Genomic DNA, 24,275 nt, shown 5'->3' with positions numbered 1-24,275 from the left:
ATTAGTGATGAGCGGGTTCAGTTTCTCGGAAACCGAACCCCCCCGAACTTCACCCATTTTACACGGGTCCGAGGCAGGTTCGAACCTTCCCGCCTTGCTCGGCTAACCCGAGCGCGCCCGAACGTCATCATCCCGCTGTCGGATTCTCGCGAGATTCGGATTCTATATAAGCAGCCGCGCGTCGCCGCCATTTTCACTCGTGCATTGGAGATGATAGGGAGAGGACGTGGCTGGCGTCCTCTCCGTTTATTGTTGAACTTGATTGCTTTATTGCTTAATTGTGGGGAGGACTGGGGAGCAGCTGTTAGGAGGAGTACAGTGCAAAGTTTTGCTGATCAGTGACCACCAGTTTTATCCGTTCTCTGCCTGAAAAAAACACTCCATATCTGTGCTCAGTGTGCTGCATAATATATCTGTGCTCACACTGCTTAATTGTGGGGACTGGGGAGCAGCTGTATTATATAGCAGGAGTACAGTGCAGAGTTTTGCTGACAGTGACCACCAGTATACGTTGTCTGCCTGAAAAACACTCCATATCTGTGCTCAGTGTGCTGCATAATATATCTGTGCTCACACTGCTTAATTGTGGGGACTGGGGAGCAGCTGTATTATATAGCAGTAGTACAGTGCAGAGTTTTGCTGACAGTGACCACCAGTATACGTTGTCTGCCAGTGTGCTGCTTTATTGTGGGGACTGGGGACTACCAGTATAATTAATATTATATAGGAGGAGTACAGTGCAGAGTGACCACCAGTATACTATATATAGCAGTACGATATGGAAGGCCACTGCTGTGCCTACCTCTGTGTCGTCATTAAGTATACTATCCATCTACATTCTATACCTGTGGTGCATTTTAGTTTTGCAGTTTGCCGACACAGTGACCACCAGTATACTATATATAGCTGTACGATACGGAAGGCCACTGCTGTGCCTACCTCTGTGTCGTCATTAAGTATACTATCCATCTACATTCTATACCTGTGGTGCATTTTAGTTTTGCAGTTTGCCGACACAGTGACCACCAGTATACTATATATAGCAGTACGATACGGAAGGCCACTGCTGTGCCTACCTCTGTGTCGTCAATAAGTATACTAGCCATCTACATTCTATACCTGTGGTGCATTTTAGTTTTGCAGTTTGCCGACACAGTGACCACCAGTATACTATATATAGCAGTACGATACGGAAGGCCACTGCTGTGCCTACCTCTGTGTCGTCATTAAGTATACTATCCATCTACATTCTATACCTGTGGTGCATTTTAGTTTTGCAGTTTGCCGACACAGTGACCACCAGTATACTATATATAGCAGTACGATACGGAAGGCCACTGCTGTGCCTACCTCTGTGTCGTCATTAAGTATACTATCCATCTACATTCTATACCTGTGGTGCATTTTAGTTGTGCGCAGTATATATAGTAGTAGGCCATTGCTATTGATACTGGCATATAATTCCACACATTAAAAAATGGAGAACAAAAATGTGGAGGGTAAAATAGGAAAAGATCAAGATCCACTTCCACCTCGTGCTGAAGCTGCTGCCACTAGTCATGGCCGAGACAATGAAATGCCATCAACGTCGTCTGCCAAGGCCGATGCCCAATGTCATAGTAGAGAGCATGTAAAATCCAAAAAACAAAAGTTCAGTAAAATGACCCAAAAATCTAAATTGAAAGCGTCTGATGAGAAGCGTAAACTTGCCAATATGCCATTTACGACACGGAGTGGCAAGGAATGGCTGAGGCCCTGGCCTATGTTCATGGCTAGTGGTTCAGATTCACATGAGGATGGAAGCACTCATCCTCTCGCTAATAAAATGAAAAGACTTAAGCTGGCAAAGCACAGCAAAGAACTGTGCGTTCTTCTAAATCACAAATCACCAAGGAGAGTCCAATTGTGTCGGTTGCGATGCCTGACCTTCCCAACACTGGACGGGAAGAGCTTGCGCCTTCCACCATTTGCACACCCCCTGCAAGTGCTGGAAGGAGCACCCGCAGTCCAGTTCCTGATAGTCAAATTGAAGATGTCAGTGTTGAAGTACACCAGGATGAGGATATGGGTGTTGCTGGCGCTGGGGAGGAAATTGACAAGGAGGATTCTGATGGTGAGGGGGTTTGTTTAAGTCAGGCACCCGGGGAGACACCTGTTGTCCGTGGGACGAATATGGCCATTGACATGCCTGGTCAAAATACAAAAAAAATCAGCTCTTCGGTGTGGAATTATTTCAACACAAATGCGGACAACAGGTGTCAAGCCGTGTGTTGCCTTTGTCAAGCTGTAATAAGTAGGGGTAAGGACGTTAACCACCTCGGAACATCCTCCCTTATACATCACCTGGACCGCATTCATCATAAGTCAGTGACAAGTTCAAAAACTTTGGATGACAGCGGAAGCAGTCCACTGACCACTAAATCCGTTCCTCTTGTAACCAAGCTCCTGCAAACCACACCACCAACTCCCTCAGTGTCAATTTCCTCCTTACCCAGGAAAGCCAATAATCCTGCAGGCCATGTCACTGGCAAATCCGACGAGTCCTCTCCTGCCTGGGATTCCTCCGATGCATCGTTGAGTGTAACGCCTACTGCTGCTGGCGCTGCTGTTGTTGCTGCTGGGAGTCGATCGTCATCCCAGAGGGGAAGTCGGAAGACCACTTGTACTACTTCCAGTAAGCAATTGACTATCCAACAGTCCTTTGCGAGGAAGATGAAATATCACAGCAGTCATCCTGCTGCAAAGCAGATAACTCAGGCCTTGGCAGCCTGGGCGGTGAGAAACGTGGTTCCGGTATCCATCGTTAATTCAAAAGCAACTATAGACTTGATTGAGGTACTGTGTCGCCGGTACCAAATATAATCTAGGTTCCATTTCTCTAGGCAGGCGATAGCGAAAATGTACACAGACCTCAGAAAAAGACTCACCAGTGTCCTAAAAAATGCAGTTGTACCCAATGTCCACTTAACCACGGACATGTGGACAAGTGGAGCAGGGCAGACTCAGGACTATATGACTGTGACAGCCCACTGGGTAGATGTATTGCCTTTTGCAGCAAGAACAGCAGCAGCGGCACCAGTAGCAGCATCTCGCAAATGCCAACTCGTTCCTAGGCAGGCTACGCTTTGTATCACCGCTTTCCATAAGAGGCACACAGCTGAAAACCTCTTACGGGAACTGAGGAAGATCATCGCAGAATGGCTTACCCCAATTGGACTCTCCTGGGGATTTGTGACATCGGACAACGCCAGCAATATTGTGCGTGCATTACATCTGGGCAAATTCCAGCACGTCCCTTGTTTTGCACATACATTGAATTTGGTGGTGCAGAATTATTTAAAAAACGACAGGGGCGTGCAAGAGATGCTGTCGGTGGCCAGAAAAATTGCGGGCCACATTCGGCATTCAGGCACCGCGTACAGAAGACTGGAGCACCACCAAACATTCCTGAACCTGCCCTGCCATCATATGAAGCAAGAGGTGGTAACGAGGTGGAATTCAACCCTCTATATGCTTCAGAGGATGGAGGAGCAGCAAAAGGCCATTCAAGCCTATACATCTGACCACGATATAGGCAAAGGAGGGGGAATGCACCTGACTCAAGCGCAGTGGAGAATGATTTCAACGTTGTGCAAGGTTCTGCAACCCTTTGAACTTGCCACACGTGAAGTCAGTTCAGACACTGCCAGCCTGAGTCAGGTCATTCCTCTCATCAAGCTTTTGCAGAAGAAGCTGGAGACATTGAAGGAGGAGCTAAAACAGAGCCATTCCGCTAGGCATGTGGGACTTGTGGATGGAGCCCTTAATTCGCTTAACCAGGATTCACGGGTGGTCAATCTGTTGAAATCAGAGCACTACATTTTGGCCACCGTGCTCGATCCTAGATTTAAAACCTACGTTGTGTCTCTCTTTCCGGCAGACACAAGTCTGCAGAGGTTCAAAGACCTGCTGGTGAGAAAATTGTCAAGTCAAGCGGAACGTGACCCGTCAACATCTCCTCCTTCACATTCTCCCGCAACTGGGGGTGCGAGGAAAAGGCTAAGATTTCCGAGCCCACCCGCTGGCGGTGATGCAGGGCAGTCTGGAGCGAGTGCTGACATCTGGTCCGGACTGAAGGACCTGCCAACGATTACTGACATGTCGTCTACTGTTACTGCATATGATTCTGTCACCATTGAAAGAATGGTGGAGGATTATATGAGTGACCGCATCCAAGTAGGCACGTCAGACAGTCCGTACGTATACTGGCAGGAAAAAGAGGCAATTTGGAGGCCCTTGCACAAACTGGCTTTATTCTACCTAAGTTGCCCTCCCTCCAGTGTGTACTCCGAAAGAGTGTTTAGTGCAGCCGCTCACCTTGTCAGCAATCGGCGTACGAGGTTACTTCCAGAAAATGTGGAGAAGATGATGTTCATTAAAATGAATTATAATCAATTCCGCCGTGGAGACATTCACCAGCAGCAATTGCCTCCAGAAAGTACACGGGGACCTGAGATGGTGGATTCCAGTGGGGACGAATTAATAATCTGTGAGGAGGGGGATTACACAGTGAAAGGGGTGAGGAATCGGAGGATGATGATGAGGTGGACATCTTGCCTCTGTAGAGCCAGTTTGTGCAAGGAGAGATTGATTGCTTCTTTTTTGGTGGGTGCCCAAACCAACCAGTCATTTCAGTCACAGTCGTGTGGCAGACCCTGTCACTGAAATGATGGGTTAGTTAAAGTGTGCATGTCCTGTTTATACAACATAAGGGTGGGTGGGAGGGCCCAAGGACAATTCCATCTTACACCTCTTTTTTCTTTCATTTTTCTTTGCATTATGTGCTGTTTGGGGACTATTTTTTTGAAGTGCCATCCTGCCTGACACTGCAGTGCCACTCCTAGATGGGCCAGGTGTTTGTGTCGGACACTTGTGTCGCTTAGCTTAGCCATCCAGCGACCTCGGTGCAAATTGTAGGACTAAAAATAATATTGTGAGGTGTTCAGAATAGACTGGAAATGAGTGGAAATTATGGTAATTGAGGTTAATAATACTATGGGATCAAAATGACCCCCAAATTCTATGATTTAAGCTGTTTTTTAGGGTTTTTTGAAAAAAAACACCCGAATCCAAAACACACCCGAATCCGACAAAAAAATTTCGGTGAGGTTTTGCCAAAATGCGTCCGAATCCAAAACACAGCCGCGGAACCGAACCCAAAACCAAAACACAAAACCCGAAAAATGTCCGGTGCACATCACTAGTCAAAATGAATGTAGTCGGATTATATTTAGATTTAAATATACATACGTGTAAAATGGTAACTGATTTGTTTGTGATAACTACATACTGTATCATTAGAAATCAGCATATAAATTACAGGCAAAGCTCACCTAGGGCCTCATTTACTGTATCAACAATATTAAATACCAGTGTCATATTTGGTTTAGTATCATTGCTATACTAATGGATATGCAGCAGCAGCTGGTATTCAGCATTATCTCTTCGGCAAGGTCCAGCGTTGTCTCCCCCCTCAGCAGCGCTGGGTCCCTTTGCTGGCAATCAGGGTCTTACAGCTTCACCATCTAGTAATGCAGTAAACTTAGATTACTGTTGTTTGATGAATAGTGAAAGTAGGACATAACCCCTTCAGCGAGTGTTCAAGGGGTTATGTATCGTTCATGAATGGGGACCTTTGTTGGAAAATGGCTGTCCGAGGTACAAAGTTCTCATAAATCACTTGTAGTGAAAGGGTTAATCCGCTTTTACATTTTTTTGATTGTATTCATAAATGAAAAATGAAGGAGCCTTATTTAAAAGTTAAACAATAAAATGGAATGAGGGACAATAAGTCCTACGTTTAACTACATCATGACTATTTTACACCATTTTAGCAATCTTATATAATTTTCTTAAAACGTTTATAAAAGAGCATATTAGATATTTCATTAGAACGATTTAAGCAAAATCCTCTTGACTTCAGTAAACAGATGTAGCCATGCTGTGACTTTTCGCAGACAGTGATCGCTCCATTAATTCCTAAGATTTAGGATTTAGGGGGTCATTCCGAGTTGTTCGCTCGGTAAATTTTTTCGCATCGCAGCGATTTTCCGCTTAGTGCGCATGCGCAATGTCCGTACTGCGACTGCGCCAAGTAAATTTACTATGCAGTTAGGAATTTTACTCACGGTTTTTTCTTCGTTCTGGTGATCGTAATGTGATTGACAGGAAGTGGGTGTTTCTGGGCGGAAACAGGCCGTTTTATGGGCGTGTGGGGAAAAACGCTACCGTTTCTGGGAAAAACGCGGGAGTGGCTGAAGAAACAGGAGTGTCTGGGCGAACGCTGGGTGTGTTTATGACGTCAAACCAGGAACGACAAGCACTGAACTGATCGCAGATGCCGAGTAAGTCTGGAGCTACTCAGAAACTGCTAAGAGGTGTGTGGTCGCTATTTTGAGAATCTTTCGTTCGCAATTTTAAGAAGCTAAGATTCACTCCCAGTAGGCGGCGGCTTAGCGTGTGTAAAGCTGCTAAAAGCAGCTTGCGAGCGAACAACTCGGAATGAGGGCCTTAATCCTTATGTATGCGAGATGCAGCTATAGGTGAGACTGAGTCAGGCGAGATAGCCCATATTTTACATGTGGTGATAATTAAAAGGCAAAACAAACCGGGGTAAAAAATGTGCATTCACCCCATCACTGCTGAAGGTTTTCTCACCCTTGTGCTGAGGCCATTTTTCAACATTAGTGCTTGTCACATGCCAATATCAGAATCACTTTTATCAATGTGGTATCTACACAAATTATACCTTCTTTTTTTTCATAAGACTTTGGGGGTGAATCAGACCTGATCGTAGATGTGCTAAGCACAAGTACAAAAGCATCAGCGGCGATGTTTTTGTACTGGAAGAGTAGCTCCCACCAGTGCAGCTCCTGCGCGTTGGCAGGGAGCTACGAGTCACAGCCCAAGTCGCAGCAGCTGCGTGTGACATCACGCAGCTGCCACGGCCTATCCCCCCAACTGTCTGGCCACGCCTGCATTGATCAGACTGTGCCCCCTAAATGGTGGCTAAACGCCACTGGCCCGCCCTCTCCCGCCCAGCGACCGCTTCTGCTGTCAATCAGGCAGAGGAGATCGCTGGGCTAAGACAGCCTTCGGCTGTCTGCCATGCGCTGGCACACTACGGCACCGGTGCATGCGCAGTTCAGGCCTTATCGCTGCTGTGCGTTTTAGGTCTGAATTAGCCCTTTTGTGTTTTCAGTAAATACCATTAGTGCTTTTACTCATTCTAACCCGTCAAACAGAGTTAAAGCCCAATGGACAAAAGAGGTTTTTTTTTCATTGAAATTTTTCAAAATGGGAACCAAAAGCAAACATTTTTTCATCCTATAAAAACCACAAAGATAAACTATCTGTTTTTTGTTTAGCCAAAATAGGAAAAAGCAGGACGTGTAGGTTTTGTACTTGCAATTAAACTGCAGTTTTAAAATTTTTTGCTGTATCTATGTAAATGTTAACTATGTGTAGGAATAATACAGTAGCACAACAAGGCCTAGTATTTTATAAACTAGACACCCTATCGCATTAAATGAGGGACTACTTTCTTTGTTTGATACTAGATGAGGGAGATGTGGGCTTTACGACCCTCCCATCTGTGGAAAATTGTATTTTTTGTGTGGTGTTATTGTTAATGGGTTCATCTATCAACAGTATTTTGCATTAAAAAATGAGATAAATTTCAATTTTTGATACTTTTTCTCATTTTTTAAGTATCGTCTGTATGTGTAAGTTTTTCGATTTTATTTTAGCAATAGGCCATGATTGTTCTTGTAGTTCCACATCTAAATTTACTTTTTTTACAAAAAGAATATGCTAAAAATATCTCCCTTTATCTAAATCATACTCACATACCCTGTATATTGAACTAGTCTAAAAATGTATTAATATTTTCTATATGTTGTTTGCTTGCTTGTGTGTGTGAATGTGTGTGTAATATGTGTGTGTGTGTGTGTGTGTGTGTGTGTGTGTGTGTGTGTGTGTGTGTGTGTGTGTGTGTGTGTGTGTCTTGTGAGACTCTTAATGGTTCTGTTGGAAGTAAAAAGCACACACTACTGAAGGCCAGTGGAGTTTCATCTTAGTAACAAGTCATTAGAATAACCAGTCAAATTGACTTTGTAAAAGTTCTCTCCTCTTTCAGTTCTCTAATAAGTGTCCCATAGTAAACTAGCTATTCTTTACTGCTGTAGGTCAGGTATGTGCTGAACGCCACCAAGGAACTCTCTGTGCTTGTCCGGCTCTGAAACAGAGCATGCACAATTCATTTCATTTTTTCGTAATGTGGAAAAACAACCGAAAAGTAGAACGATAATTATCAAATTTTTGGGCTTTTATCACATTTTCGATTAAAAAAAATTATACATAGGTCGAAAAAAACCTGGATAAAAAACACGAAAAAGACCCGATAACTGACGATAAAAAATATGAAAATGATCGCATTTTTGATACATAGACCCCATTATTTAGTGATCACAAATAACTACTAAAGGCCCAAATTGTTTGAAAGATGAGACTCCCTCTTTGAAGACATGCTGTCACCATGTGTGTGTTGGCCTGTTTGGGGGAGATACAGTAGGGCCATTTATGGAAAACTATTTTGGGCGATATTGCATGATGATCACAGGTGATAACCAGACAGTAGCTGCTAAGGGGACCACATCATTTCATATGTGATTGAATCCATATTTAAAGGTGTAATTATGGGTGTGATAGGGCATGTAGTGCTTACCCATATACATAAAACATCTAGCTGTATAGCTAAAGGATGAGCCCTACTTATCTTTTGTAGCAAAGGGGTTAAAATATAGGCTCACTCGCCAAAACTGGGCCTGTTACTTTATCTTACAGGCTACTACCTAGGGCCCAGAAATGCTTTAAAAATGGATGCCTCCACAATACATGACAGCCAGTACAGGGAGCATGCAGTTGGTCTCACGGCCACTGACTTCCCATAGTTCCATGAGGCAAAGTGACAGTTGGTATTAACTGACCGAGGCTGAGCAGCCAGTGATGGAGCCCCGTGAAGGAAATTCGATGACCCCAACCCAAAACGAGACATCTGGATGTGGCCGTGGTCCAAGAGGTAATCAAGAAGGTCTGTGATTTCAGTCCTCCATTGGACAGAACAGGTGAGGAGGCATAAATGGTTTTAACAGTAAAATGTTTCTTAATATGGAAAACTTGACCTCCTACTGCAACTAACTATAGGTCAAACTGTAGCTGATTGTCCATTTTTTTCTTAATGTTTCATTCACATAAAGAGGCAGGGGTACTAATCCTTGAAAGGGGATAAAGCACCAACCAATCAGCTCATAACGGTCATTTTTTTAAAAACAGCCTGTAACATGGCAGTTAGGAGCTGATTGGCTGGTAGTTTATCTCTCTCCACTTTAACACTACCCAAGGCTTAGTACATCTGCCTCAGAGTGTGGTATTGTACCCATAAATTAGATGAGAAATTCCGTGGCGTAACTAGAAATTTTTCTCCCCCAAGCCAAAAAATTATCCGTCTTCCCCCCTCATAATTGCCACTATCAAAGTGAAGAATTTGCACCAGGAAAGGGGTGTGGCTTCATTAAAATGGGTGTGGCTTTGCTGAAAGTGTCATGGCGTTGAAGGAAAAAGACTACATTATACCCCAGTTTTGCAACCTGCACGCCGAGACATTGGCGACCACAGGGAAAAAAATAATCCTGATTCATGCCCCTTACATTATTTGTCATTATTCCTCCTTATAGTAATGCCCCTTACACATTATGCCACACACTGCAATGGCCCTTAGACATTATGCCACACACCGTAATGCCTGTGTCACATTATGCCACACCGCAATGCCCATTATAAATTATGCCACACACTACAGTGTCCCTGAGACATTATACCACACACCGTCATGCCTGTGACACATTATGCCACACACCGCAATGCCCGTTATACATTATATCACACACTGCAATGCCCCTAAGACATTATGCCACACACTGCAATGGCCCATAGACATTATGCCACACACCGTAATGCCTGTGGCACAATATGTCACACCGCAATGCCCGTTATAAATTATGCCGCACACTGCAGTGTATATAATGGCAAACTGCTCTACTGAAACTGGTAACATTCCTCAGGTGCTGCAGGAGGGGGTTACTTCTAGACAAGAAAAACAAAAGGATTTTTCCCACGCACTCTGCGGGCTGTTAGTAACAAGAACTGTATACTATATAATAATAGAAAATTTAGAGCTCTTCGTTAAATATATTTTGCAAAAAATATGATAAGCCTCCAGGCCACTTCACAGCAGCTCTATTGCTGAAGGTCCCTAATACTAAGTATAAGTCCAGTGTGTGGACCCCACAAGGTCGGCTCAGGCCCAACCACCTCAGGGCGGCACACAATTGACATACTATAGTGTTAATATGTGTTAATAAGAAAGAAGCAGGAGCTATATGTTAGAAAGTGATACAAAAATAAGGGTGTTAGTAAAATAAAAGAGTAAAATTAGTGGAAAAATAAAAGTGTTATAATAATAATTATATCCACTATGGGTCATATAATTGCTTAATGTATGGCTACATGATAATGGCACATACAAAATATATCCAGATTGAGAGCTAGCTTACCTGGAGTCACCCCTGTATCCTCCAAATGGCACTACAAGACCCAGCATGCCCTCCTAATGCTGACTCCATCTATGCAGTGTCCCTGAGACATTATACCACACACCGTCATGCCTGTGACACATTATGCCACACACCGCAATGCCCGTTATACATTATACCACACACTGCAATGCCGCTAAGACATTATGCCACATACAATGCCGTTGATACAGTATACCACACACCGTCATGCCTGTGACACATTATGACACATACCGCAATGCCCGGTATACATTATACCACATACCACAATGTCGGTGATACATTATGCCACACACCGCAATGCACATTACACATTCAGCCCTACAATAAGGCTTCTAATTACTTTTAAATTACCTGATCGTTGCCAAGGGTTTCATGATCTTGGTTCAATGCATGGTGCCAGGGGTTTTCATGCTCAGGGTGTCATGCCCGTTACCAGAGGTTTCATGTGCTGGGTGTCAAGCTCGTTGCTAGGGGGTAATGCTTGTTGCCAGGGATTTTATGCACTGGGTGTCATGGTGAGTAATGCTGCCCAAACCGCTCCTCGCTATTTAGTATGCCGCGGGCACCGCTGCCCGATCCCCCCATTGCTGCTGCTGCCCCCGCCGCTCTAGGGTAACAGGATGGCAGGGCTGCAGACTATGCGCTCCCGCGGGTCCCGGCACCTCCTAGACGCTAGAGGTCAAGTATGACCTCTAGCATGTCTCCTCCACGGCGGCGGCCATTTTGGAAGGGACATTTAGCAGATTGACTAGTACACATGTCAATCTGCTCTGAATCAATGGCGGCACCCCCGCAGCCCTGCGCCCTTCTAGCCTCCGCAGTGGCTGCGGGGGCAATAGTTACGCCACTGGAGAAATTATTAAACCCATAAATTAGATGAGAGATTAAAGTACATCATATGAATTGTATTCAATCTGCCAAACAAATGGGCCTTAGAGGCCTGTAAACTTGAAATGATCCCCACTATTGTCAGCTATTAAATGTACCACCCAGTAGGGTCAAATTCTCATACAGAGCATATTTCATCACTTCAAAAATAACAAACATGTTACATTGCGGTACTTTCTCAGTGTTACAGTGTTGGAGGTTGTTACAATATTGGGCACTTAGCTATTAAAGGCCCTGCCTGGGATTACCTGGGATCGGCCTTTTTTATTAAACGCTGTCCTGGGGTTTGAATCACAGTTGATCCATTGTGCTGCCTAGCCCCGCCCCCTCCCCTCAGCTGTGTTACCTGTACATCGCTACCTCTGCTGTCAGTGACTGCGCTGCTGTAGTTAAATGTTATTGTGCTGTGGTTGTTTTGGGATTTGTCCCTGACGGAGAGTGCGGCTGGGGCTTTTCTCCAGCATCAGGATGTGCATCGAACCTGCTTGTGGCCAAGTTACACCAAGCAATACTTAGTGTTTATTTAAATACAATTATAAATGCTGCAAAACAGAATGTTACGGTTTTGTTATGAAGATGTTAATGATACACAGCTACTAGTGTGATGAGAAATAAACAATATTATAAACAAATAGCAATAAAGGTAGTCCCTATAAACCAGTACTGCAACCAGTATCTAATAGTTATACATAATATGTTACTGATATTTGCGGGAGCTGTCCTACATATATGTGGGTGGGAAGTCACTATGGTGTAAGGAATGTACGATGTTCATTGCACTTTTTAATAAAACAGCCATAACATAGACTGAATGGGTCTGTAACACTTTAGGGAAGATGGAGCAAGCATGCCTTGGAGAGGGATAAAGTGGAGGAGTTGCCCAATGTTACCAATCAGATTCTGTCATTTGAAATACAAATGACAGTTAGCGCCAATGGGCAACTTCCCACTTTATCTCTCCCCAAGGCTTGATACAGCCTGCCTTTGTCTGCAGCTTTTTGATTGCACGTTTCCCTGTTTATATAAAAAGTATCACAAGATAAACATCAAACTGGTTCAATATAAACAATTCCAGTAAGTTTCCTTTTTATGTTCTTTGTTTCACCAAGAGTTACTTGTAAGTGCACTGTGCAAACATAGGGGGTAATTCAGACCTGATCGCTAGGAGGCGTTTTTATACATCCCTGTGACCAGGTAGTCGCCGCCTACAGGGGGAGGGTATTAGCTGTGTGCAGGTTTGCACAGCCCAGGACTTACTCCCCCACTGTGATGATCGGTGCCGGAGCTGACATCACGAATCCTCCCACAAACTGCCAGGTCCCTCCTGTGTTTTTCTGGACACTCCCTAGAAACGGTCATTTGCCAAACACAAACGCCCTCTTCCTTTCAATCTCCGTGCGTTCGCCGGTGCGATTGGATTTTTCGCACCATCCGGCGATGACTGGCACTCCCCTTCACTGTGGACCATCGCACCTGCACATTGCAGTACATACGCATGCACAGTTCAGATCTGATCGCCCGCTGAGCGAAAACGCACAGCAGTGATCAGGTATGAATTAGCCCCATAGTGTGTGAGACTCATGTGTCCCCTGACATGACACATGACACTAATGGGAGATTACTCCTAACTCTAAAGGCCACCATCCACTACCGAGTTTTACCTCAGCAATGAGTTGGATCCTTTTTTCCTGCAATCTGGCCAGCAGCTTCCCAGGATTGCGATTTGCTACTTGAGTTTATTTTTGACATGTGATTTATCTCATGCGATCTAACGTTATTAAACCTATTTCTGTGCCAGATAATGGTCAGCCCGTGTGATCTGCGACTGCGATGCAAGGCACATGGGAACGCGCCTTGCATCACAATCGCACGAAAAGGACATGCGATGTGACACTTTTCATGCAATCCGTCTCAATTGCATAAAAAGCACTAGTGGATGGGGGCCTTTACCTTAATCTAACCCTAACCTTAATTGCAACCTAATCCTGCCCTAAAATCCTGTGGCAACATTGTGACTGCAAAACCCATGTGTAATTACCTCCAGAGACAAAATAACCTTTTGCACAGCAGACTTAGTTGACCTAGAATAAAAATGTATTATTACATGTTGCTAGTGTTTCGTAATAGTCATGTGCTTGGGCACAGCCTCCTCCTGCTTCTCTGCCAATTCTAGCTGTCAATGGATCATCTGTATTGTGCAGTGTGTAATAGTGGGCCGACAGCGTAATATAGACCTAGTATTAGGGACACTTCTGGTGTAATCAGGGGAGAATGATAGGGAAGTAACAAGTAAGAAGTGTGATGTGCCAGCTACTGAGGAGAGGTGGAGGCCGGAATATTATTTCTTTATCATCCTCCCACAGGGAAGGTGCTAGGGAAGTAATAAGTAAGGCATGTGATAGGCCAGCTACTGAGGAGAGGTGGAGGCCGGAATATTATTTCTCTGTCATCTTCCCATGGGGTAGATGCTAGGGAAGTAATAAGTAAGGAGTGTAATGGTCCAGCTACAGAGGGTAGGTGGAGGCCAGAATAATATTTCTCTATTATCCTTCTTTGGGGTGAGGATGCTAGGGAAGTAATCAGTAAGGGATTTGATGAGGGGAGGAGGAGGCCAGAATATTATTTCTCTATCATCCTCCCAATGAGGATGATAGAGAAATAATAAGTAAGGAGTGTTATGTGTCAGCTATTGAGGGAAGGTGGAGGCCATCATATTATTTCTCTATCATCCTCCCACGGGGGCATGATGCTAGGGAATTAACAAGTAAGGAGTGTGAAAGGTCAGCTATTGAGGGGAGGTGGAGGCTGGAATATTATTTCTCTATCATCCTCCCATGGGGAAAGTATGCAAGGGAAGTGATAAGTCAGGAGTGTGATGGGCCAGCTATTAAGGCAAGGTGGAGGCCGGAATATTATTTCTTTATCATCCTCCACCGAGAGGGAGGATGCTAGGGAAGTAATAAGTAAGGAGTGTGATGGGCTGGCTATTAAAGGGAGGTGGACGCTGGAATATTATTTCTCTATCATCCTCCCACGGGGGGAGGATTCTAGGTAATTAATAAGTAAGGAGTGTGATGGGCCAGCTATTGAGAGGAGGTGGAGCTGGAATATTATTTCTCTGTCATCCTCACACAGGGGGAGGATGTTTGGGACGTAATAAGTAAGGAGTGTGATGGGTCAGCTATTGAGGGGAGGTGGACTCTGGAATATTCATTCTCTATCATCCTCCCAGAGCAGGGATACTAGGGAAGTAATAAGTAAGGCATGTGATAAGCCGGCTATTGACGGGAGGTGGAGTCCGGAATATTATTTCTCTATCATCCTCCCACGTGGGGAAGTAAGTAAGGAGTGTGATGGGCTGGATATTGAGGGCAGGTGGAGGCTACAATATTATTTCTCGATTAACCTCCCACAAGGGAGGATGCTAGGGAAATACTAAGTAAGGAATGTGATGGGCCAGCTGTTGATGGGAGGTGGAGGCCAGAATATTATTTCTCTATCATACTCCCACGGAGGAGGATGCTAGAGAAGTAATATCTAAGGAGTTTGATGGGCCTGCTATTGAGGGTAGGTGGAGGCTGGAATATTATTTCCCTATCATCCTCCCATGGGGGAATGATGCTAGAGAAGTAATAAGTAATGAGTGTGATGGGCATGCTATTGAGGGGAGGTGGAGGCCGAATATAATTTCTCTATCATCCTCCCATGGGGGAGGATGCTAGGGAAGTAATAAGAAAGGAGTGTGATGGGCCATCTACTGAACGGAGGTCGAGGCTGGAATATTATTTCTCTATTATCCATGATCCATTGACATCTAACGGAGGATGATAGAGAAATAATATTGGTTATAAATAAAGAAATATTTTTGGTCTAAAAAATAATAGCTATAACACTGAATTTAAAATCAGTTTCCTTTATTATAAAGAATTTGGGGTAGTTGGTGTCTTATTAAAACTAGTGATCAGCGGGTTCGGATCCTCGGGATCCGAACCCGCCCGAACTTCACCTTTTTTTTCACGGGTCCGAGCGACTCGGATCCTCCCGCCTTGCTCGGTTAAAGCGAGCGAGCCCGAACGTCATCATCCCGCTGTCGGATTCTCGCGAGATTCGGATTCTATATAAGGAGCCGCGCGTCGCCGCCATTTTTCACTCGTGCATTGGAAATGATAGTGAGAGGACGTGGCTGGCGTCCTCTCACTTTGTTTCAGGGGGCTGCAAATATCTTTATTCTGGGGACCAGCAGTATTATAGGAGGAGTACAGTGCAGAGTTTTGCTGACCAGTGACCACCAGTATTATACGTTCTCTGCCTGAAAAACGCTCCATATCTGTGCTTAGTGTGCTGCATATATCTGTGCTCACACTGCTTTATTGTGGGGACTGGGGACCACCAGTATATTATATAGGAGGAGTACAGTGCAGAGTTTTGCTGACCAGTGACCACCAGTATTGTACGTTCTTTGCCTGAAAAACGCTCCATATCTGTGCTCAGTGTGCTGCATATATCTGTGCTCACACTGCTTTAGTGTGGGGACTGGGGACCACCAGTATATTATATAGGAGGAGTACGGTGCAGAGTTTTGCTGACCAGTGACCACCAGTATTATACGTTCTCTGCCTGAAAAACGCTCCATATCTGTGCTCAGTGTGTTGCATATATCTGTGCTCACAATGCTTTACTGTGGGGACTGGGGACCACCAGTATATTATATAGGAGGAGTACAGTGCAGGGTTTTGCTGACCAGTGACCACCAGTATTATACGTTGATCTATTACTGGCATATAATTCCACACATTAAAAAATGGAGAACAAAAATGTGGAGGGTAAAATAGGGAAAGATCAAGATCCACTTCCACCTCGTGCTGAAGCTGCTGACACTAGTCATGGCCGAGACGATGAAATGCCATCAACGTCGTCTGCCAAGGCCGATGCACAATGTCATAGTAGAGAGCATGTAAAATCCAAAAAAATAAAGCTCAATAAAATGACCCAAAAATCTAAATCAAAATCGTCTGAGGAGAAGCGTAAACTTGCCAATGTGCCATTTACGACACGGAGTGGCAAGGAACGGCTGAGGCCCTGGCCTATCTTCAAGGCTAGTGGTTCAGCTTCGCCTGAGGATGGAAGCACTCATCCTCCTGCTAGAAAACTTAAAAGAGTTAAGATGACAAAAGCACAGCAAAGAACTGTGCGTTCTTCTAAATCACAAATCACCAAGGAGAGTCCAATTGTGTCGGTTGCGATGCCTGACCTTCCCAACACTGGACGGGAAGAGCTTGCGCTTTCCACCATTTGCACGCCCCCTGCAAGTGCTGGAAGGAGCACCCGCAGTCCAGTTCCTGATAGTCAAATTGAAGATGTCACTGTTGAAGTACACCAGGATGAGGATATGGGTGTTGCTGGCGCTGGGGAGGAAATTGACAAGGAGGATTCTGATGGTGAGGTGGTTTGTTTAAGTCAGGCACCCGGGGAGACACCTGTTGTCCGTGGGATGAATATGGCCATTGACATGCCTGGTCAAAATACAAAAAAAATCACCTCTTCGGTGTGGAATTATTTCAACAGAAATGCGGACAACTGGTGTCAAGCCGTGTGTTGCCTTTGTCAAGCTGTAATAAGTAGGGGTAAGGACTTTAACCACCTAGGAACGTCCTCCCGTATACGTCACCTGGACCGCATTCATCAGAAGTCAGTGACAAGTTCAAAAACTTTGGATGACAGCGGAAGCAGTCCACTGACCACTAAATCCCTTCCTCTTGTAACCAAGCTCCTGCAAACCACACCACCAACTCCCTCAGTGTCAATTTCCTCCTTACACAGGAAAGCCAATAGTCCTGCAGGCCATGTCACTGTCAAGTCTGACGAGTCCTCTCCTGCCTGGGATTCCTCCGATGCATCCTTGAGTGTAACGCCTACTGCTGCTGGCGCTGCTGTTGTTGCTGCTGGGAGTCGATCGTCATCCCAGAGGGGAAGTCGGAAGACCACTTGTACTACTTCCAGTAAGCAATTGACTGTCCAACAGTCCTTTGCGAGGAAGATGAAATATCACAGCAGTCATCCTGCTGCAAAGCGGATAACTCGGGTCTTGTCAGCCTGGGCGGTGAGAAACGTGTGTCCGGTATCCACCGTTAATTCACAGGCAACTACAGACTTGATTGAGGTACTGTGTCCCCGGTACCAAATACCATCTAGGTTCCATTTCTCTAGGCAGGCGATACCGAAAATGTACACAGACGTCAGAAAGAGTCACCAGTGTCCTAAAAAATGCAGTTGTACCCAATGTCCACTTAACCACGGACATGTGGACAAGTGGAGCAGGGCAGACTCAGGACTATATGACTGTGACAGCCCACTGGGTAGATGTATTGCCTCCCGCAGCAAGAACAGCAGCGGCGGCACCAGTAGCAGCATCTCGCAAACGCCAACTCGTTCCTTGGCAGGCTACGCTTTGTATCACCGGTTTCCATAAGAGGCACACAGCTGACAACCTCTTACGGAAACTGAGGAACATCATCGCAGAATGGCTTACCCCAATTGGACTCTCCAGGGGATTTATGACATCGGACAACACCAGCAATATTGTGCGTTTATTACATCTGGGCAAATTCCAGCACGTCCCATGTTTTGCACATCCATTGAATTTGGTGGTGCAGAATTTTTTTAAAAACGACAGGGGCGTGCAAGAGATGCTGTCGGTGGCCTGAAGAATTGCGGGCCACTTTCGGCATTCAGCCACCGCGTGCTGAAGACTGGAGCACCAGCAAACAGTCCTGAACCTACCCTCTATATGCTTCAGAAGATGGAGGAGCAGCAAAAGGCCATTCAAGCCTATACATCTGCCTACGATATAGGCAAAGGAGGGGGAATGCACCTGACTCAAGCGCAGTGGAGAATGATTTCAACGTTGTGCAAGGTTCTGCAACCCTTTGAACTTGCCACACGTGAAGTCAGTTCAGACACTGCCAGCCTGAGTCAGGTCATTCCCCTCATCAGGCTTTTGCAGAAGAAGCTGGAGACATTGAAGGAGGAGCTAAAACAGAGCGATTCCGCTAGGTATGTGGGACTTGTGGATGGAGCCCTTAATTCGCTTAACCAGGATTCACGGGTGGTCAATCTGTTGAAATCAGAGCACTACATTTTGGCCACCGTGCTCGATCCTAGATTTAAAACCTACGTTGTATCTCTCTTTCCGGCAGACACAAGTCTGCAGAGGTTCAAAGACCTGCTGGTGAGAAAATTGTCAAGTCAAGCGGAACGTGACCCGTCAACAGCTCCTCCTTCACATTCTCCTGCAACTGGGGGTGCGAGGAAAAGGCTAAGAATTCCGAGCCCACCCGCTGGCGATGATGCAGGGCAGTGTGGAGCGAGTGTTGACATCTGGTCCAGACTGAAGGACCTGCCAACGATTACTGACATGTCGTCTACTGTCACTGCATATGATTCTGTCACCATTGAAAGAATGGTGGAGGATTATATGAGTGACCGCATCCAAGTAGGCACGTCAGACAGTCCGTACGTATACTGGCAGGAAAAAGAGGCAATTTGGAGGCCCTTGCAGAAACTGGCTTTATTTTACCTAAGTTGCCCCCCCCCCTCCAGTGTGTACTCCGAAAGAGTGTTTAGTGCAGCCGCTCACCTTGTCAGCAATCGTCGTACGAGGTTACTTCCAGAAAATGTGGAGAAGATGATGTTCATCAAAATGAATTATAATCAATTCCTGCGTGGAGACATTCACCAGCAATTGCCTCCAGAAAGTACACAGGGACCTGAGATGGTGGATTCCAGCGGGGACGAATTAATAATCTGTGAGGAGGGGGATGTACACAGTGAAAGGGGTGAGGAATCGGACGATGAGGAGGAAGTGGACATCTTGCCTCTGTAGAGCCAGTTTGTGCAAGGAGAGATTGATTGCTTCTTTCTTGGTGGGGGCCCAAACAAACCAGTCATTTCAGTCACAGTCATGTGACAGACACTATGGCTGAAATGATGGGTTTGTTAAAGTGTGCATGTCCTGTTTATACAACATAAGGGTGGGTAGAAGGGCCCAAGGACAATTCCCTCTTGCACCTCTTTTTTCTTTAATTTTTCTTTGCATCATGTGCTGTTTGGGGACTATTTTTTTGAAGTGCCATCCTGCCTGACACTGCAGTGCCACTCCTAGATGGGCCAGGTGTTTGTGTCGGCCACTTGTGTCGCTTAGCTTAGTCATCCAGCGACCTCGGTGCAAATTTTAGGACTAAAAATAATATTGTGAGATGTTCAGAATAGACTGAAAATTATTGGAAATTATGGTTATTGAGGTTAATAATACTATGGGATCAAAATGACCCCCAAATTCCATGATTTAAGCTGTTTTTGAGGGGTTTTTGTAAAAAAAAAAACCGAATCCAAAAACAACCGAATCCGACAAAAAAATTTCAGGGAGGTTTTGCCAAAACTCGTACGAATCCAAAACATGGCCGCGGAACCGAATCCAAAACCAAAACACAAAACCCGAAAAATGTCCGGTGCACATCACTAATTAAAACCCCTAAAGGATATTTGCAGTAATATTTACTATATCCATGTAGTTAGAAACAGGTACATGCTTTCTAACTTATTCATGTCAGGCTCCGGAGCCTTACCTCCGGCGGGTGCTCTCGCGGGTTACCGTCCTGCTGGTTGGCACGGCTGCGGCGGCGGGTCCTTCTGGACGGATGTGCGGCGGCCAGGGGCCGAGGGTCTTGAGTGCCAGGCGCTGCGGCGGGGATCGCTGCGGTAAGGTCCTCTAGTGGTGACACAGTATAGTGTGTCAGAGACAGAAGCTGGATAAAGATGAGTGCTAACAGCTAAGTATATCTCCTGTGCTGGAGGCAGTCATGTTGGAGACCAGAGTATTACCAATGAAGTTCCCAATCTGTGTCCAGCCAATCCTGCATGTTCTTCCCTTACAAAAGGGGGCTGGCTCAGAGGGAGAGTGCCAGTGCTTCAAGTTACCTCCTGTGCTCCCAGGTTACTTCTGGTTCCCTGGTCCTGGTTGCTCTCATCCATCGGTTACCTAAATGCTGCTGCAGTCCTGCTGTCTAAGCCGGTTGCCACTCGTGGAAGCGCTCACGGGGTCCCAGGTCATAGAGGAGCTCCAGGTGCTAACGGCGGTTCCCGCAGATGTCTTCATTTCTTCAAAGTCCAAGTTCTTCAGCCTCGTCTTTCAATCACAAACCAGTCTTCATTTCTTCAAAGTCCAAGTTCTTCAGCTTCGTCTTTCAATCACAAACCACAGTCTTCATTTCTTCAAAGTCCAAGTTCTTCAGCCTCGTCTTTCAATAACAAACAACAGTCTTCATTTCTTCAAAGTCCAAGTTCTTCAGCCTTGTCTTTCAATCACAAACCACGTCTTCATTTCTTCAAAGTCCAAGTACTACAGCCTCATCTTTTAATCATAAGACACAGTCTTCAGTTCTTCTTTACCGGAGTTCTCCAGCTTCACTCTTCAAGTCATTTAACCATAGACTTTCATTCTTCCAGTTTCTTCAACTTCTCCAATATTCGTGTACAGCCTGTTTAGTCATTAAAACTACAGTTATCTTCCTATGAAGTCCTCCTTTTCTTTATGCCCTCCGGCCAACTTTAACACTTAGTTTGGCTTCCACCCCATGAGGAGGAATAACATTCAGCCACCTCATTTACTCTCCTCAGAGGTAGCTGTCCCTTCAACCAAAACTCGGTTGTCAGAACCCCAACTTACACCGAGCGTGACAATTCAGAGTTTAATGTAAAATACGGTCCAGTCAGAGGCGGAACTCCGGGAGACAATGGAGTCATTTGCCACCGGGCTCCAGGTGTGAAGGAGGCTCTTCCTCTATTGTCCCCAGGAGCTGCGCACACACCAACAGGCAGCCCAAATCCTGATTAGAGATGTGTACCGGAATTTTTTTCGGGTTTTTTGTTTTGGTTTTGGATTCGGTTCCACGGGCGTGTTTTGGATTCGGGAGCGTTTTGGCAAAACCTCCCTGAAAATATTTTGTCGGATTCGGGTGTGTTTTGGATTCGGGTGTTTTTTTTCAAAAAACCCTCAAAAACAGCTTAAATCATAGAATTGGGGGTCATTTTGATCCTATATTATTATTAACCTCAATAACCACAATTTCCACTCATTTTCAGTCTATTCTGAACACCTCACACCTCAGAATACTATTTTTAGTCCTAAAATTTGCACACAGGTCGCTGGATGACTAAGCTAAGTGACCCAAGAGGGCAGCACAAACACCTGGCCCATCAAGGAGTGGCACTGCAGTATCAGACAGGATGGCACTTAAAAAAATTGGCCCCAAACAGCACATGATGCAAAGAAAAGAGAAAAAGAGGTGCACTGTGGTCGCTGGACGTCTAAGCTAAGCGACACAAACACCTCAATATCACTGGAATTATTTGTTCTAATCAATGGTATTATTGGTCCAAATCACTGGAAGAAAATGACAAAATCACTGGAATTATTCGTTCTAATCAATGGTATTATTGGTCCAAATCACTGGAAGAAAATGACAAAATCACTGGAATTATTTGTTCTAATCAATGGTATTATTGGTCCAAATCACTGGAAGAAAATGACAAAATCACTGGAATTATTTGGCAAGATCACTGTAATTAATAATTATAAATCACTGATATTAATTGGTAAAATCTCGCTATCGCCTGCCTAGTGAAGTGGAATCTAGATGGGATTTTGTACCGGGGACACAATAACTTCATCAATTGTCTAAATCCCACTGCACTAATGGTGGAAAACGGGCACACATCTAACAGCGCACTGATTATACTGAGAACTGATTATACTAAGCACTGATTATACTGAGTACTGATTTTACTGAGCACTGATTATACTGATCACTGATGATACTACGGAGATCTGACACTGAGCAGCGAGAACAGCACTGGACTATTGTACTGTAGTATACTGGTCACCACAATGTAGCACTGACACTGAGCACAGATATTAAGCACTGATCAGGATACTAGAAGTGACACTGAGCTGCAAGATACAGCAATGGCCTACTGTACTGTACTACTATAATTATATACTGGTGGTCCCCACAATGCAGCACACTGAGCACAGATATTACCAGGTGTATCTCACACATCGCTCAGTACAGATTACAGGATGTATAATCACCAGGTGTATAACACATCGCACAGTACAGTATACAGTATGCAGCTCTGGAGGGATCAGTATTTGGCAGGAAGGCGAGGCCTGGTCCTGGCAGCAGAGTGACAGGCGGCCGTATAGTAGCAGCCAGCTCCAAATCTGGCAGTGTGTGGAGAGGGAAGGGGTGAGGGAAGGGAACGAGAGCTGGAGTGTCTGAGCGGAGGGCTTGGAAGTTCAGGTGGAGTGAGGCGGGAGCTGCTCTTCCATAGCAGCGTACAGTGGTGGTGACGGAGTCTGACAAAGGAGGGAGGAGGAGGATTGGGGCTACTGGCCGCAGGGGAGCACTGTGCCGCAGCCATCACCTGCAGGGGGAGTGGAGGGAAACACAACTTATTTGCCCCAGATAAGTGACTTCTGATCAGAGCAATTGAGGGTCGGAGTTTTTCTGAAAGGTGGAAAGGAAGGGGTTCTTTTTCATGTAGACTGGAAGGACTACAACAAACTTGGAGTGACTGCACTTTTCACCCTAGTTCGGCAACCCTGCTGCCCTTTAATACACAGATGAATGAAGACTCCATTTGGAAAGGCGGCCGCTCAGCGATCAAGAGCTGATGCAGCACATGCAGGTGTTTCTGCAAATATGATGAAGAAAAGAACATCTCATAAGAAACATCGAAACAATATGGGACCAAGTAAACCAATCTCCCAGCCAAGGCAAAATATTGTAGGCTGTAGAATACAGCATGGGTGGAAAGAGGGCAGTGGGCCAATAACCCAGTGGAAAGGAACAGTTCTGGATCAAGTACCAGTGAATCCCTCCCTCTATCTTATAAAGTATGATGGATTTGATTGTGTCTATGGACTTGAGCTTCACAAGGATGAAAGGGTGTCTGCTCTTGAAGTTCTACCAGACAGAGTTGCCTCATCCCGAATCAGCGATGCCCATTTGGCTGACACAATGATTGGTAAAGCAGTGGAGCATATGTTTGAAACAGAGGATGATTTCAAGGATGAGTGTCGAGGGATGGTATTAGCACGAGCACCTATTATGAACACATGGTTTTATATAACCTATGAAAAGGACCCAGTCTTATATATGTATCAACTTTTAGATGACTATAAAGAAGGAGATCTTCGGATCACGCCAGACTCAAATGATTCCCCTCCAGCTGAAAGAGAACCAGGGGAGGTTGTGGACAGCCTGGTGGGCAAGCAAGTGGAATATGCCAAAGAAGATGGCTCAAAAAGGACTGGCATGGTTATTCATCAAGTTGAAGCTAAACCATCTGTGTACTTCATTAAGTTTGATGACGATTTCCATATTTATGGCTACGATTTGGTGAAGACATCCTAAATGGGATTCTGTACTTTGTTTTTTTGCCAAACGTAATCATTTGTAGAAAGTCGCTGCTTTCTGATTACAGAAATGCTCAGATATTACTGCAAATCCACAATCCCTTCCCAGAGGAAAAAGCAATTGAGAAACTGTTGTTTGAGAACGTTTGTTCTCTTTCCCTTACACAGGAACAAACCACTTTCCAAGAAGACTGACGTTTTGGGGATTATGGAGACATAATGTTTTTGAATAT

At 45.1% G+C, this 24,275-nt stretch overlaps 1 protein-coding gene across 1 annotated transcript; it reads left to right on the top strand.

Moving 5' to 3' along the window:
* The first annotated feature begins 23,094 nt into the window (after window positions 1-23,094).
* Window positions 23,095-24,040, top strand: LOC135050828 (spindlin-Z-like). Its single transcript, XM_063957131.1, has one exon. It carries the CDS (start codon window positions 23,252-23,254, stop codon window positions 24,038-24,040), a length of 789 nt encoding a protein of 262 aa, XP_063813201.1. The 5' UTR covers window positions 23,095-23,251.
* The last annotated feature ends 235 nt before the right edge of the window (window positions 24,041-24,275 follow it).

Source organism: Pseudophryne corroboree, chromosome 2 (genome assembly GCF_028390025.1).
Source record: "Pseudophryne corroboree isolate aPseCor3 chromosome 2, aPseCor3.hap2, whole genome shotgun sequence".
Lineage (NCBI taxonomy): Eukaryota > Metazoa > Chordata > Amphibia > Anura > Myobatrachidae > Pseudophryne > Pseudophryne corroboree.
The sequence above is the reverse complement of the archived record's forward strand: the minus strand, read 5'-3'. Positions and strand labels throughout refer to the sequence as shown.